This window comes from Xenopus tropicalis, chromosome 4 (assembly GCF_000004195.4).
Source record: "Xenopus tropicalis strain Nigerian chromosome 4, UCB_Xtro_10.0, whole genome shotgun sequence".
Taxonomy (NCBI): Eukaryota; Metazoa; Chordata; class Amphibia; order Anura; family Pipidae; genus Xenopus; species Xenopus tropicalis.
In genome coordinates this window covers 36,485,626-36,501,842 of record NC_030680.2, presented here as the reverse complement: position 1 = coordinate 36,501,842, position 16,217 = coordinate 36,485,626, and the positions used below count along the sequence as shown (strand labels likewise).

The following is a 16,217-nucleotide window of genomic DNA, read 5'->3' as shown; positions in this document are numbered from 1 at the left end:
GATTCTGGTAAGATGTGTATTAAAGGAGAAGGAAAGGTTAAGTCACTTGGGGGTGCCAAAATGTTAGGCACCCCCAAGTGACTTAGAACGCCTACCTTGTACCCCGGGCTGGTGCCCCCGTACGGAGAGAACAGCACCAGCCCGGGGCAGCTGCCGGCGCTACCTGCTTCCTCCTCGCTTGCGCGCGCATGCGCAGTAGAGTGAAAAGCCGAACTTAAACATTAAAGTCGGCTTTTCACTCTACTGCGCATGCGCCGGCCCACGGATTTCGGCAGCAGCGCGCAAAGGAAGGAGGAAGCGGTGTCTACAGGTGCCCCGGGCTGGTGCTGTTTTCTCCTAACGGGGGCACCAGCCCGGGGTACAAGGTAGGCGTTCTAAGTCACTTGGGGGTGCCTAACATTTTGGTACCCCCAAGTGACTTAACCTTTCCTTCTCCTTTAATAATGTATCAAATTTTAACAGTTGGCAGCGTGACAGAGTGTTATGTCAGACACTGGTAGGAAAATGAAACAAATTCATTTTTAAATTACTGAACTTAAAGAATAGAAAATAGAAGGCACCCATACAAGTCATTATTGTATACAGGTATAGGACCGTTCATCAAGAATGCTTGGGACATGTTCTGGATAAGGGATTTCTCCATAATTTGGGTCTCCATACCTTAAGTCTACTAAAAATCATTTAAACATTAATTTAAAGGACATGTACTGCATATCCTGATTTCCAGGACTGTTTTTCTAAAACAAACGTTGAAAGGCAGCTACATACTTCTAGGCCTTGAGATAAGGAGCAGCTCATTACACAGAGGCTTCTCAGTGGATTGTTTTTTTTTGTTGTCACGCATCAAAGAATGTGATTGAGAAATATTGCCAAAACACTACTAGTCCTGCCCATCTGTTCCACTTTTTTTCTGCCTCCTTTCTCCACCTGTGCAGGAAAGCCAGCGGCACTCGGCACACTGCACTGTAGGTTAGGAACCAATCAGCAGTTAGACTGACCTGAGCTTGTCTTTGCTTGTGTGACTGCAGGACTGTGATTGGCTACTCCCCTCCTACTGTGCATCTGGCAGGGACCATTGGCACACACCCACCCCTCTTTTGAAACACAGACAGGGACTATAGCAGATTTATGGGAAGCTACAATAAAGGGGCAGTTTTAAAGATGATCATTTTTAGCCTAGAGTGACACCAGCACCATATATTTTATTCATTATCATCTACAAGATTGGGGGAGGGGGGGATCACATACACTAGATGTCTACTTAAAAATATGTAAGTGGAAAAAGTTACAAAGCAGTATAAATAGAAAATAATTTAAAAATAGTTTGTCCTATTATTAATGTGGCAGTAATAGTTTAAGAAAAAAAAAGTAGCTAGTTACTGATTTGCACATTAATCATTGTCCTGGAAAAAATATAGAGGCATGGGATCCATTATCCAGAAACCCATTATCCACAAAGCTCTGAATTACATGACGGTCATTCCCATAGACTTTGTTAACCAAATTAAAAATGTTTTACACATTTTCCTTTTTTTTTCCCTCTGTAATAATAAAACAGTAGCTTGTACTTGATCACAACTAAGATAGCATATAGCATTTGTATTTTAAGTACTGCATTAAAAAGTCATCTCAGTATTTCTGCTAAGAGATGCAATAATGGCATTCATTTTAGAATACTGTTGGTATGGCATACATTATTAATGCCACATTGCTATACAATTTGGTAAATGAACTTGCTTTACTCTCTAGTTCAGCAACACATTTCTTTTTTAGAGATTCTGTGCAAAAGCTTTGTATAATGGATTTACATTTATCTTTCATGTCTAAAAGGCTACTTCTGGTAAACGATGAACAGTTCATAAGGAATGCTACCACCGAGGAGATTCGCAAAGCCTTTGCCACACCTGCTCCCACACCTTCCAGTAGCCCAGTGCCAGTCCTGGCACCTGTGCCCCATGATATGGTGCAAGCGTTCATTCAAGTATCTGGCATGAATGCAGAATGGTCTCAGAAGTAAGTTTATCTGTTGGTACAAACAGGTTACATGTTTTTGAATCTGAATGTATTATTACACCTTTAAAAAAAATCTATTTCATTCAGACTCTTTGTCACTTTCTCAAGAATGGGGGTTCACCCTAACAGATATGAAATTTTAATGGGAGATGTTGGGGAGGATGCTTCTAAACTCTGTTAACAGGCAAACTGACTCTCGGGGCACCATGGGGAATCTATTTTCTGTCCAATACAAGAACTAAGCATATTGGGCAATCAGTCCCTAGGACAGAACCTGCCAAAAAACATTTTGCTTACCTGTTGCTAGGGTTTGTAGAGTAGACACCTTTCCACCCTGTTGGTGAAGCTGGGCAGACTGGAAGGCCAAGGGTTTTTTTTTTTTTTCGGTTTTTTTTAAGAGGGCTGGGAATTTTTCTGTAAGGTAGAGGCTCTTTTGCAGGGATGGACAGACAACTAGAGGATGGGTAGAAGGTTGGAGGAGGTAAACTAGAAATGGGGGATTAACATTAAACAGTTTGGTATATAGAGGGCATAACGGGAATATAGGTTATTGCCCTCAAGTCCTTATGTTAGAAGGTGGACAAAACTTCCAAGGCTGTAGGACTGAATTGTGCTGTATTGTATCTAGTGACTGTATCTAGTAACTGTTTCTCATATTGTTTCACTTTATGTATATAAAAAAACTTCAGGAAAGTGAATTTTGATGCTTTTATGCATTATTACCATCCATAGATTGACTAAAAACAGTCCTTATTGGTATTCAACCATCACAGTTCTTATTTCCTAGCCCAGCCTATTCAACCATCACAGTTCTTATTTCTTAGCCCTTTCCAGATCCAAATAAATTTTTAGACGTTAAACAATTGGGCAGAGGGCTGTGTAAAAGGTTCATGTACAGGTGCTGTGTACCACCATGTCTTGTACAGGTGCCCCTTCTCTTGTTTCTCTTGAGCCTGCTGTATTTAATACCTTTCATTTCCTGCTGCGTACCTGCACACTGTCGTTTACTCGTTTACCTGTGTGCCATTGTATACTCATGCCAAGGAACAAGACAATTCAAAAATAAATTGGTAATGCTCACCTTTACCAGGTGCTGACTGCTAGTCCCACTGCCAGGGCTAAAATACATCTGTAAAATCCAGTACGCTGCAGCACTCCGAATCTTTGTGAAAAATGTTTATTGTGCCAACAAAACTGGCAACGTTTCGGGCTCTCGAGCCTGCACACTCCCTTAAATAAATGTGTAAAGAGGGATTGGTAGGACAACCCCACCCTCCCATTTAGGTTCAATTCCTATCATGCTCAGTGAAAAAACCTTTACAATGACAAATAGATGAAGTGTCCATAATCCAATGAGATCCCTATCAAATGTGCAAATGCTCCATAGTCCGTGATCATATTCGTAGTCCATACTTGGTTTAATCAATTCAATATTGTGTGTATCACTTAATTAATAATTAAAATCAATTATTATGCTGAAAAAAACTGGTTACAAATAGAAACTGTTTGCTCATATCTTGGGGTCTGAATATCTACCAGTTAAAACACCAGTCCACCCCAAGGACAAGAGCTAGAGACAAAGAATTTGCTTACTTTATTATTTAACAAGTGTTCTTTACACTTCTCTTTTATCAGGTGTCTTGAGGACAATGGTTGGGACTTCGACCAGGCAGGCCAAATTTTTATGAAGTTAAATGTAAGTAAGCTATAAACTTAAAGATATCCGTCCGCCTAGAAAGTTCCTATCTGTAAGCCTTATTTATTATAAAAATTTAAAAAGCTTTTGTGATGCTGAGGCTGGAAAATAGTTATGCTTTATTGTTATGGTGTTGATAGTGGTGGTTAAAATGCCCTTTACCCACTCTTGACACATTTCTAGTTAACTTGAATGGGAAGTATTATAGGTCTCCCATATCACGCCAATAGGAAGCATACTGTGTGAATGCAGTAAAATGAGACTGGAATCTGTGGCTGGGAAGCTAAGTTGAGCAGGAACGAGCGTGGGCCATTGGTATGCTCTAGTAGTATGGCATTCTCCACTTGTGCAAATTTATTTTTGTGGTGTGACAAAATCGGCTTATATGGGTTATATGTGACTATTAATAGTTTACTGTACTTTCCTTTCTCTTTCACCTTAAGGGGTTAAAATGTATTTAAAGTTTGTTCAGTACAGCGCCATTAAGGTGCTTCTCTGCTAGTGAAGAATACACCCCATTTCTCATTGCTTTGTTAATGCTTTAAAAGTAACTGGATTAAATCCATTAAAATAAGAAAGTCATAGGTATGGTGTAAAACATAATTTTATAGGGTAAAATTATGCCATAAAATATCAGTTTAACAATAATTGCATTTAATGCCTATTCAAGGAGAAGGAAAGTCGCTGGGGGTGAAAAAAAAAGCCCCAGTGTTTGTATTCACTTACCAGAAACCCAAGGCCCGTGCTGTTAGCAGGAAACTGCACTGGCTTGGGGTTCATCCAGTGAGCACCACAGAGCAATCCTCTTCCTGCTCCTTCGTGGCCCGGGATATCAGGTAAGTAAATACAATCACTGAGGGTGCCTAACTTTTGGCATCACCCACCAGCAACTATGACTTGACTTCTTCTTTAAAGTTTATGTTGCAAGGTAACTTTTAATGGCTGCTAGAATATACCCACTAAAAGATGCAAGCATCTTTCCTCTGCTTCCAAGAGGACACACTGCAATCTAAAATGGTGGTAAGTATTGGGGGGGGTCTTATAGTTCCTTATCCATGACTATGAAAGCAACTTGCAAATCTTAGCCATAATGCAGGATAGGACTGCTCCATAGCACGAATAGCAAATTACACTTGATAACTGCTGGAGAACAGCAGATGCTGATTTACAACAGCCCTAATTAATAAATCTCTCCACAGGCAGAGGGAAAAATCCCAGATGTTGCCTTTATGAAGTGACTTTTCCATTCAGCCATACAACATCCTTATTTTAAAAAGCTCTTCCTGCTTCAACGTCCTCCATAACACACAAGTTGGTGGTACAAGAAACAGATCCAGAACTCGCCGTTATTTTTGGACCCACTTCCAACTATTTAATCCATACACGGGCTATCCCACATATACACTGAGAACCCAATACCTCATCGGAGACATCACACCCTGCTATAGAGAGCTTTGACTTCCCATCCCCTCCACCAAAGGAGTGCCACCTCTCTACATTGTTATTTATTTATAACCTCTCTATTAACTGCTTGGCTGGGGCCTTAACTGTGACTCTCGGGGGCAGATGGTGCATTCCAGAGCTGGAGAACCATGATACATGTTGTTCCCTTGCACATTTTTTATTTTGTTAACCATGTCATTTCAAGTTATGATTATAAGACAATCTTACTTCCAAGAAAGCCTGATCCAAGCCTGGGGGAAACAGCGTGAAGTGAGCACTTGTATTTACAAGGGGAGTGCATTTGGCCTGTAAGATAGTACATCCAGTGTCTGTAACAACAACAATGAATTATATGAGATGATTTAACATATTCTTCTCATTGTGTCCCATGTCAGTGCAGATTTGGCAAAGTTTAGCTCTCTTTGGGGCCACTGCTTTCCAGGAGTCTGGTTACTTGTGTCGCCTTCATACTGCTGGTGTCTGGAGGTATTTAGGCACCAGTGTACTAAGTGCACACAAATCTTCAGGCCTATTTGCAGCCTGCAGGGGTGGCGCTGGTATAAAAATCTCAGTTCTCAGCAGGAGGAATTCTGTTTTTTTGGCGGCAGTGAAGCCATAAGCAGCGCTCCCTGCACCATATCTTCTCATTGCACAGAACAGGTTTCTTTTAACTATATTTTATAAAACTTTATTTTTGGGTTCGTATTATAAGTTAGTGCTTCAGAATGCAATTTGGGGTCTAGTGGGGATTCATACTCTAACTGGCACCCTTTTATTTCTAGATGTAGGTAAATCTGGGGGTGCGGTACCGATGAATTGAATGATTATAGGATTTGAGAGCGCTACTTATGGGCTTGCTGTTCTTACCTGCAACCTTGAAGGTTGAGGGTGTTCCCCTTTTTTTTTGTGTGTGTGTGTACGTCTTGTTTTATACCCTGCGCTAGTTTTAATAGGTCTGCATAAAAACAAATATTTTATTTTATTTTTTATTAAAGAAATGTTTTCTGTTTCGAAGAATTGCAAGTGATTTTGCATGGGTGACAGTATTACTGTGATGTTGAAATTTTTTGGGTTTTTTTTTGGCTTTTTCTTTCTAGCCAAACATGTACAGAGAGAGCTCTTGCAGAACCACTATGGGTTTAATAGGAATGATTAGGCCATGTAATCTCACAGTTGCTGCTATGGGGCTATGCTTTTTCCTCTTTCCTAGTGCCTTGTTGTATACCCTTGTATAGATTTCAAGGTCCATCTTACAGATTCAGCTGTATTAATTTTCTTTGGAAGCTCAACATTGCTACTGGTAACCAATACATTAAAAAGTCCTTTTCCAAACCCATTTTTCAAAAAAAAAAAAAAAAAAAAAAAAAGGCAGGGGGGAAGGATGGGTGAGTGTGTGTGTGTGTAATAAGGACCTTGCTATTTCAATGGGTCTAGTATGTGAAAAGGGTAAACATTTCCCCTACAATTGAGGTAGACTTATGTGTAATTTAGGTTATTGGTTGAGTGGAGGGAGTCGTAGCTGGATGGAGGGCAGAGAATTGGACGTTGGAGGGTTGGGATGGCTACTGGTACTGGGAAGAGTGTGTGAGTCATAGTGGGTGGAGGATAGTGAATTGGGTTGTGGGGGACTTGGTTGGTTGCTTGTGTTGGGGGGCAGTTCTTGTGGGCCATGGTGGGTCTAGGAATTGGGTGGTTGTTAATATTGAGGAGGATTTATGTGGACCATAGTTAGGGAGGGATGGGAACTTGGTGGTTGCTGAAGTTGAGTAAGGTTTATGTGGGCCATGCTGAGGGAGGAATGGTGGGACATTGGGTGGTTGCTGGAGTTGGGTAGGGTATATGTGGGCCTACTGAGGGAAGGACAGAGAATTGGCGGTTATTGATATTGGGGATGGTTTAAGTGGGCCATAGTGAGGGAGGGATAAGGAATTGGGTGGTTGCTTATGTGGGCCTTAGTGAGGGACAGGGCATTTGGTGGTTGCTGATAGTGGGTAGGGTTTATATGGGCCATAGTGAGGGAGGGACAAGGAAATGGGTGGTTGTCGATAGTGGGGAGGGTTTATGTGGGCCATAGTGAGAGAAGGACAGGGAAATGGGTGGTTGTTGATATTGGGGAGGGTTTATGTGGCCCATTGTGGGGGAGGGACAAGGGAAATGGGTGGTTGCTGATATTGGGGAGGGTTTATGTGGCCCATTGTGGGGGAGGGACAAGGGAAATGGGTGGTTGCTGATATTGGGTAGGGTTTAAGTGGCCCATTGTATGGGAGGGACAGGGAAATGGGTGGTTGCTGATATTGGGGAGGGTTTATTTGGCCCATTGTGGGGGAGGGACAGGGAAATGGGTGGTTGCTTATATTGGGGAGGGTTTATGTGGCCCATTGTGGGGGAGGGACAGGGAAATGGGTGCTTGCTGATATTGGGGAGGATTTATTTGGCCCATTGTGGGGGAGGGACAGGGAAGTAGGTGGTTGCTGATATTGGGGAGGGTTTGCGGGCCATTGTGGGGGAGGGACAGGGAAATGGGTGGTTGCTAAAGTATGGGAGGGTTTATGTAGGCTATAGTTTGGGTGAGTGTACAAATCAGTGGTGGAATAATTTCCATGTTGAAATGAAATAGTAGGTGTTACAATTTAGGATGTATGTAATAAGAACATTACCCTATATTTTATTCCAGTATGGAACCTAAATCTGTTGGGGGGTGGGTGGGGGAATATTTATGGGTGCCTTCCCAGCTAACTGCCAACTTGACTTTCTTTTATCAGTTGGGTCTGACATTTATATTTAAACCCAAAGACTCGTGGCTCACATGCTAAAACAATGAAGGAAAGTAGTTATTTTAATGAGAATTTGTAGGGGGTGGGGTAGTGCCTGGGTGCTTTGGAATGAAAGTGTGGGTGGGCGTGGGAATGGCATGAGTCCCTCTAACGGGATTGTGGATCCTATAGAGGATGGTGTGCAATGTGTAATTTTGTGGGAATTCATTTTAGTTAAAGGCAGGCATTGTTCATTCCAGAGCTGCAATTCCGCATCTCTACATTTTGTACAAGGCAGAGATGGAATTAAATATCTTGCAGATTTTATAGAATAAGAAGTGAAAATGGGTGTGCAGCTTGATCCAGGCTTAAGGGCTTTAAAGTGATATGACAGGGTTTTCCAACCTTGGCGCTAATAGCCCTGTTAATGTCACATCATGCTTGGCTTTATCCCCAAGTGCAGTCAGATTGGTTCCAGTAGGTGTAGCATAGCTGTATGTCTATATCACTTTTCCCCTCGGGCTCTTCTTAGCAATTCTAATACTTCTGAAAACTCTGAACTACAATGTAAATAGGAATTTTTAGGATTAATTTGTGTGCTATCTAACAAAATCAAAGTTTTGAATTGTGTGTAATATAACATAACCTTTCTGTTCTGCATTGTATCCTGTTTTCCATTTTATCTCCTGTATATTGTGTTCTACCCTTGTATATTAGATCCACTTTCATCCTTTGTGAGGCAACAGAGAATTTTGTCTGTAACTTCTTGCTCACTGTAAAATTGTTTAATAAATGTTTTTGGTACAATTGGTGGCTTTATTTTTGTTATAACCTTTTAAAGTAGAACTGAATCCTAATAATCCATTAATAAGTGTCCTTTGCACTGCACATACTCAGTGTGCTCTGGGCAGCTGTTACAGAGCTAAGCTTAGGGGTTCAGAAATCAAAGCAGAAGATGAGGTTCATCTGCAATAGAAGCTGGTGCTACAGGACTGCCTATTGTTAATTGACCTGGTATTGTGACCTTTACGGTAAAAAAAAAGCAAATACTACATATTGAAAAAATTGGGGTTTTAACCCTTTTACTGCCAGCTGTTTTGGTCAAAGCGGAACTTGTATTGCCAGACAGTTTTTGAACATTTTGCACTGTTTCACTTTAGGGGCCTTTCCTCGGGGGGACTTTTAGTTTACCCAGGAAAACAATATATCGTTTTTTTCCGAACAACCTAAGCTTTCAAAATATGGTAGAATTTTTGTGTAATTCCAATTCTGTAACAAGATATAGGCTTCTAAATGTCTAAAAATGCAAAAAAAAATCAAATTTTCCATAATATAATCACATATACTAGAAACAAAAATTATTTTATGCACGAATATACAACTGATTTGGAAAGTCCCATGTCTCCTGAACGTGCCAATACCAAATATATGTAGTTTTATGGAGATTTCTCACTTGTATAGGTCACAAACTCCCAGCAGTACACTACCAAATTTCCAAAGCACTGCTCCAGAAAGCTGCATACTTTAGATTTCAAGGCCAAAAATTCCACTAACAGAAGGTTTATCCCAGAAAATTGTACATTTTTGGAAAGAACAGATTCTGGGGAATACAGAATAGGCATAACTGTCTGTCTACTCCAAACTATCAAGTCACAATGCTTTCCTAAAGTTATTGGTTTTTATCAAAATTTTTTATTTTTTTTAAAAATCGCTTCAAAGCTTCCAGTCTATAGTATCTTAACTCCTAAAGGTCATAAAGTAACCAAATAAAACACCCTTAATATGAACGCCAGGGGTCCACTGAACAGTTTGATGCCCAATATGTATAGGTTTACCTAAGTATGTGGCATGTAGGGGCCCCAATGTGAACATACCCCCATATGTACTGTCATTTCTGTCATTTCAGCTCCTGCAAAATCAACACATTTACATCATTATATGTGGGATAAAGCTAGTAAAAAGTACGTTTACCCCAGAAAGTCATATATTTTTGGAAAGTACACATTCCCCTGAATCTAAAATGGGTACCCCTGTCTTTCTACTCCAAAGTACCAAGCCGCACAGCTTTTCTAAAGTTAGCAATTTTGATGACATTTCCAAAAATCCCCTCAAAGCTTCAACTTTGCAGCATCTTATCTCCCACATAGCATTAGGTACCAAGATAAAACACCCTAAACATGAACGCCAGGGGTCCACTGAACAGTTTGATGCCCAATATGTATAGGTTTACCTAAGTATGTGGCATGTAGGGGCCCCAATGGGAACATACCCCCATATGATCTATCATTTCTGTCATTTCAGCTCCTGCAAAATCAACACATTTACATCCTTTATGTGGGATAAAGCTACGAAAAAGTATGCTCACCCCAGAAAGCCATATATTTTTAGAAAGTACACATCCCCCCGAATCTATAATGGGTAAACATTTCTTCTTGCTTCAAAGTACCAAGCTGTAAAGCTTTCCTAAGTTTGCAGATTTATATGACATTTCGAAAATCGCATAAAAATGTTGCAATTTGCCGCATTTATCTCTCACAATTTCTTAATAAAGATCAGATAAAGACAAATCACCCAAAATAGGAACACCAGAGGCCTACTGAACAGTTTGATGCCCAATATGCATAGATATACCAAAGTCTGCGGTATGTACTGACCCCAAAATGAAAATACAACATAAGGATTTCTCGCCTGCCAGCTCAGCTTTTGCACACAGAGCCCCCTGTCAGTGTATTATGTGCCAAAACTTCCCCTAACTATACAGTGACCCCCACAAAACCATATATTTTTGGAAAGTACACATTCTGACAAATCCAACAAGGGTAAAGAGTCCTTTCTACACCAAAGTACCAATCTGCAGAGCTTTCCTAAAGTTATCGGTTTTTATGACATTTCAGAAAATCGCCTAAAAATGTTGCAATTTGCCGCATTTATCTCACACAATTTCTTGCGTACAAAGGCAACTCACCCCAAATAGGAACACCAGAGGCCTACTGAACAGTTTGATGCCCAATATGCATAGATATACCAAAGTCTGCGGTATGTACTGAACCCAAAACAAAAATAGCGCATAAGGATTTCTCGCCTGCCAGCTCAGCTTTTGCACACAGAGCCCCCTGTCAGCGTATTATGTGCAGTAACCCCCCTAACTATACCGAGACCCCCACAAAACCATATATTTTTGGAAAGTACACATTCTGATGAATTCAAAATAGGTAAAGTTATTTTTGTACACCAAAGTTACACCTGGCAAAGCTACGCTAAAAACAGATTAGGAACACTTATACAGGGATAAAAATGCAATAAAACCACAAAAATTGTGCAAATCAGTGAAACAACAAAATAAGTCACATGACAGTGTAATTAGAGGTCAGAATATCTGATCCAGTAGTTACGCTGTCAAAATAAACAGTTTTTAGGTAAAAGAAACTAAAAACAAAGTGGTAAAATGAAAAAAAAAAAAAAAAAAAGTGTTTGTGTATACATGTGTGTACATGTGTAAAAGTTGTGTGATAGTGTGTAAGTGTGTATATGAGTGTAAATAAGTGTATAAAAGTGTGAAAAATGAAAAAAAAAAAAAATCAAACAAAAAAAAAAAATGCTAAAATGTGTGCTGTAAGTGTGTGTAAATGTATGTAAGTGTGTATAAATGTATGTAAAAGTGTGTGTAAGTGTATAAATGCAAAAAAAAAAAAAATAATACTCCTTACCTGTCCTGAAGACCGATCTCCTCCTCCTTCAGTGGCGCCGGCGCTGGGGGAGAGAGAGGAAGCAGGAAGCAGCAGACGTGATGCGATCGCGTCTGCTGCTTCCTGGAGGGTCCTGCGAGCGATCGGCTCGCAGGACCCTGATGACAGCCCCCCTGGCACGTTGCCCAGGGGGGCTGTCATCAATAGAAACTCTCTGCAGCGGCGGCACATGCCGCCGCTGCAGAGAGAAGACCTTAAACACCAACGACGTATGGGACACGTCGTTGGCGTTTAAGGTCTTTTACTGCCAGCACGTATGCCATACGTGCTTGGCAGTAAAAGAGTTAAACAAAAATTTCGACATACAATCAAAGCGTGTTATAACCTTCCAACAGCTTACGTACGACGGGGCCCCTACTATTCAGATTCTTTTTCTCTGAAAAAAGACAGGGCTGCCCATTATCTAGTTTATTTAAGCCCTGGAACCACTAGCTGCATTAATCGGTGGAAATGCAGATATTATCTGCCTTTCTCAAAACTCCACACAGCATAAACAATGTCTAAATGCAGACGATATCCTTATGCTAATTACAAAGCCACTCACCACTTTACCCAATTTAATCAACACTTTTATTAAATTCGTAGAACTATCAGGCCTTAATATTAATGACTCCAAATCCCGTGTCTTGAACATCAACCTTCCACTACCAACTGTTAAACTCCTGAAATAGACAGATTACAAATTAATGAAATTTATATGGAACACCAAACCCCCCAGGGTATCTAAAGCAACAATGCTAACATCTAGACCAAAAGGGGGTCTAGGAGTACCAGATTTTGGGAAATACCACCAAGCTGCCCAGTTATCTGCTATTCCATTACTATTTGCAAACCCACCTCCTAAGTGGGTAGTGATGGAAGAAGCGGAGATTCTACCTATTAAATTGGCAGCTACTCCATGGATTCCATATGTTTCTAGACCCAATGACTTTACCCCAATGCTGGAACAGGCTCTGGACATTTGGGACAGAGTGAAATATAAGACAAAATTGATATCTTCCCACTCTCCAGCATCTCCCTTGTTGGGTAATCAGGAATTCCCCCGAGGCCTAGAGAAAAAAGCATTTCAAAGTTGGGAAAATAAAGGTGGTAAATTCTTAAAACATATATATATATATATATATGGCCTTACAGGCCCCCCCCCCCCCCCCCCCCCCCCCCCCCCGGGTACTGTCAGGTACTACACTATTTGAAATCAAAATACAAAGAATCTAACACACCCCCATGCTCATACTTGGAAACTATTTGCATGGTATATCCTTACCATACTTACCATACCTTACTCCAGAGGAGTTCTTTCAAGGCTCTATCAAATATTATCAGAGGCATATTCCCCATCTAATTTACCATATATGAAAGCCTGGGAGGGGGATTTTTGACATCCATTAGATGAGGAAACCTGGATAAAGGTATGGGACTCTACGGCTCACAGCTCAATTAATACATCTCTCTGGAAGCAGGATACATGGTCCTGTTAAGATGGTATTTAGTCCCTATGAGACTACATAAGAGAAATAATTCATATAGAGGTTGCAGAGGGGAGGACACGGCTTATTATATCTGGTGGCAATGTCCCAGAGTTCAGCACTTCTGGAATAGAGTTTACGAATTCATTTTCTTTAGTAAATGAGAACAAGCTCTGATAGGAACCAAAATCCCGAATATAAATAAATAAATGAGAATCCTTATCACTCAAATTTTTATAGCAGCTGACTATTGCCAAATCATGGAAATCTCAGCTCTTACCAATACAACAATTTAATCACAAAATAAACTGGATTCTAGTGAATGAGAAACTTACAAGTATCCTAAATAATAAGTAAACAATTTAAAAACCTGGGAACCATGGCTACATTATATTGCACCATCCAGTAGGAACCAGGCCCTCCTCTCCAACTGATCAATGCAAATGAGGATAAACTACAACTATATGGGAAGAACCAACTTTCAATACTCTGGATTAAATTTAACTAACTTCACTAATTGATACTCTAAGAACAACCCCTCATGAATACGATTATATGTGAAAACAAATTGCTTTGACAGGAATTATCTACGTCACCAGAAAAACTAGGGAGGAGAGTGAAAAGGAGGCACCACTTGTTAAACTTAGTAAGGTTGTAAGTTTATTACATCCTATAAGGTATGAGTTAATCTATATCTGTTACGCTCTTAGAAGAAATTTGCACCCCCGTTTGGGAAGATTTCTATTGATACAAATGTACAATTGGACAATCAATGGTTACGAATGTCACCGAACATAAGAGTTGATTCACTAAAGTGCGATAATAGTTATCACATGCTTTTTTGTGCTAAAATTGACGCAAGAAAAAATTTGCGATTTGTTAAGTATTATCGCATGCGTTAAGACGCATATTGCATGCGCTAAATAACGCATTGCGTTAATTCTCACATAGAAATAATACTAACAGGATTCGTAAACACATAAGAAGCGTTAGACGCGCTAAATATCGCATTAGTCTGTGCAAATATTAACACCTACTTGGGGCAGGCGGTAATAATAGAAAACTGTGGTTCGTGAGCTTTTGGCAACACAATATGGACTTTGTAGTGTGATTTTTTCAAGTATGTGTTGGCCCTAGAGTGATGCAGCCTCCAGTTTGCAGGGAAAGGGTCATTTGCAGAAAAGTAGTTTTACGAACGTAATGGTTACGTGCGTTAAATCGTGCGCTAATATAGCAAAAGCCGAAATATATTGCTCACAGCAGGAATTAACGCACGAGCGGAAAATAACGATAGAAAAATACTCATCGCGACTTAACGCAAACAACATCGCATCTTAATTAACGCAAATATCCTATAGTGAATCGTGTGTTGTTGCAAAAAATAAGCGATAAAATTTTTATCGCATGCTACAAATAATGCTCGTTTTAACGCACTTTAGTGAATTAACCCTATAATATTTTCAACTCTACATAATAAAAAGTAACAAGCAACAGGATAGGTCTGGAACCTAAAAAGAAAAGAACCAAGCCTACCCGTAAAGACTTTATCAACAAAGAGATGCAAGACACAAAAATTGGTTATCAAACATCGTTTATTTTACGAAACCAAGTTGTAATACATATATACACAATATATTGCGAAATCTTTGATAAAAGATTTTTTTTAAAAAAGGCAAATACAGTGCTGGAATCCATCTTCTGTGGTAATTATTCTGGCACATCTGGGTTATGTTTCGGTGAAACGGGTATGGTGTTTAGGGGTGTGGGCAAAAAGTTGGTGTAGTTAAAAAAAAAAAAAAAAATGTTCCCATACTGCATGCAGCAGGATTTTTTGCCCAGGGCCCACCAAGGCCTTAAAACAGCCCTGCAGCTTGCTTTCATTGTGGGACTTTTGTTGGCCCTTTACCTGCCCAGGAGCCAGTGTCCCATAATAGGCAGCCCACCCCCCTCCCTGGGAGAATGGGCAGTTTTGTTCCAAAATACCTGTTCTGGTATTTTGGAGCCCAGGGAGAGTGTTAGTGCCGCTAAGTCTTTGTGACTTGATTGCACTTAGCTTTTATCAATGTACAATCAAATAAAAAGCCAACTTTGTCCTTAATGAAGTTCCAACTCAATATTGCTAAGGTGTTGCTTTCAGATGGTGCCTTCTAAAGTGTTTGGTTATTGGTTTTCATTCCTACTCGCTGGAAGGATTAGATGTGTACAGGCGTTTTACAGTATTTGAAAGAGAACATTACTGTAGAGACACTCGGATTCTTTGCTGGACTAAACACAAGTTTGGGGAGGACCCTTCTGTTGGATTTTTTGTTTTCCCAAATGTTGCCTTCTAGTTTTTACTTTGTGCCAACAAAGCAATAACTGGCATAAAACCCTAGTATTGAACATAAAGCAATAAATAAGATGACAATTGGCTAAATGACAGGGAGGCACTGGTTGCTCATTTGCATATAACTTATGGTGGTAGAGTCCATTACAAAGAGAGAAATATGTTCATTTATGCTTTGATTAAGAAACCAGAGGAATACGCAGAGATAATTGCCTAAAGGGTGGGCAATTCAAGGTGTTTGACGGGCAGAACAGCCAAAGGGCTGCATGGGACAAAGGGAGGCCTGGAGTATTGAAAGGGTTAATCGCTCAGGTGCAAGTGCCTGGGAATAATTTACTTAATGGGGATTGGTTGTGAAGGTCCCCGGGATATTTGCTAGCTATGGAGCAGGAGGGCTTACAGATACGTATATATTAGGCAGGGCGAAACGCCCATGGGTAACTTAAGCTTGAAACTTGTCATGGAATATTTGAGAGTGAACATTGCCGCCGCCGCCGCCCCCCCCCCCACTACATTAGCGGGGATGGATTAATTATCTTCCTGAACTATAAGGTCAGAAGGAAATGGTTATTATGCGAATGAACTGGTTATGCAATAAAATCATTTAGAGAAGTTTGAATTTCTAGGATAAACTCCAAATAAACTCTATCCCCCATATGTAATAAAAGGCACCAAGTTTGCCCAAGAGCAGTAACCAATAGCAATTGATGTTTGCTTTTAAACAAGTGACCAGTAAATGATTCCTGCTGGTTGCAATAGGTTACTGCTCCTGGC

The 16,217-nt window shown here is 40.3% G+C and overlaps 1 protein-coding gene across 3 annotated transcripts in view; it reads left to right on the top strand.

The window, feature by feature from the left end:
* nxf1 (nuclear RNA export factor 1) overlaps nucleotides 1-8,712 on the top strand; it is a 39,271-nt gene extending 30,559 nt beyond the window's left edge. For 2 of the 3 annotated variants that reach the window (XM_031900170.1, XM_012953587.3), the window contains exons 19-21: nucleotides 1,831-2,013; nucleotides 3,649-3,709; nucleotides 4,909-8,712. In XM_031900170.1, coding sequence (XP_031756030.1) covers nucleotides 1,831-2,013; nucleotides 3,649-3,709; nucleotides 4,909-4,947 — 283 coding nt within the window. In that variant the 3' untranslated portion in view covers nucleotides 4,948-8,712. 3 annotated transcript variants of the gene reach the window in all.
* Nucleotides 8,713-16,217: the final 7,505 nt, after the last annotated feature.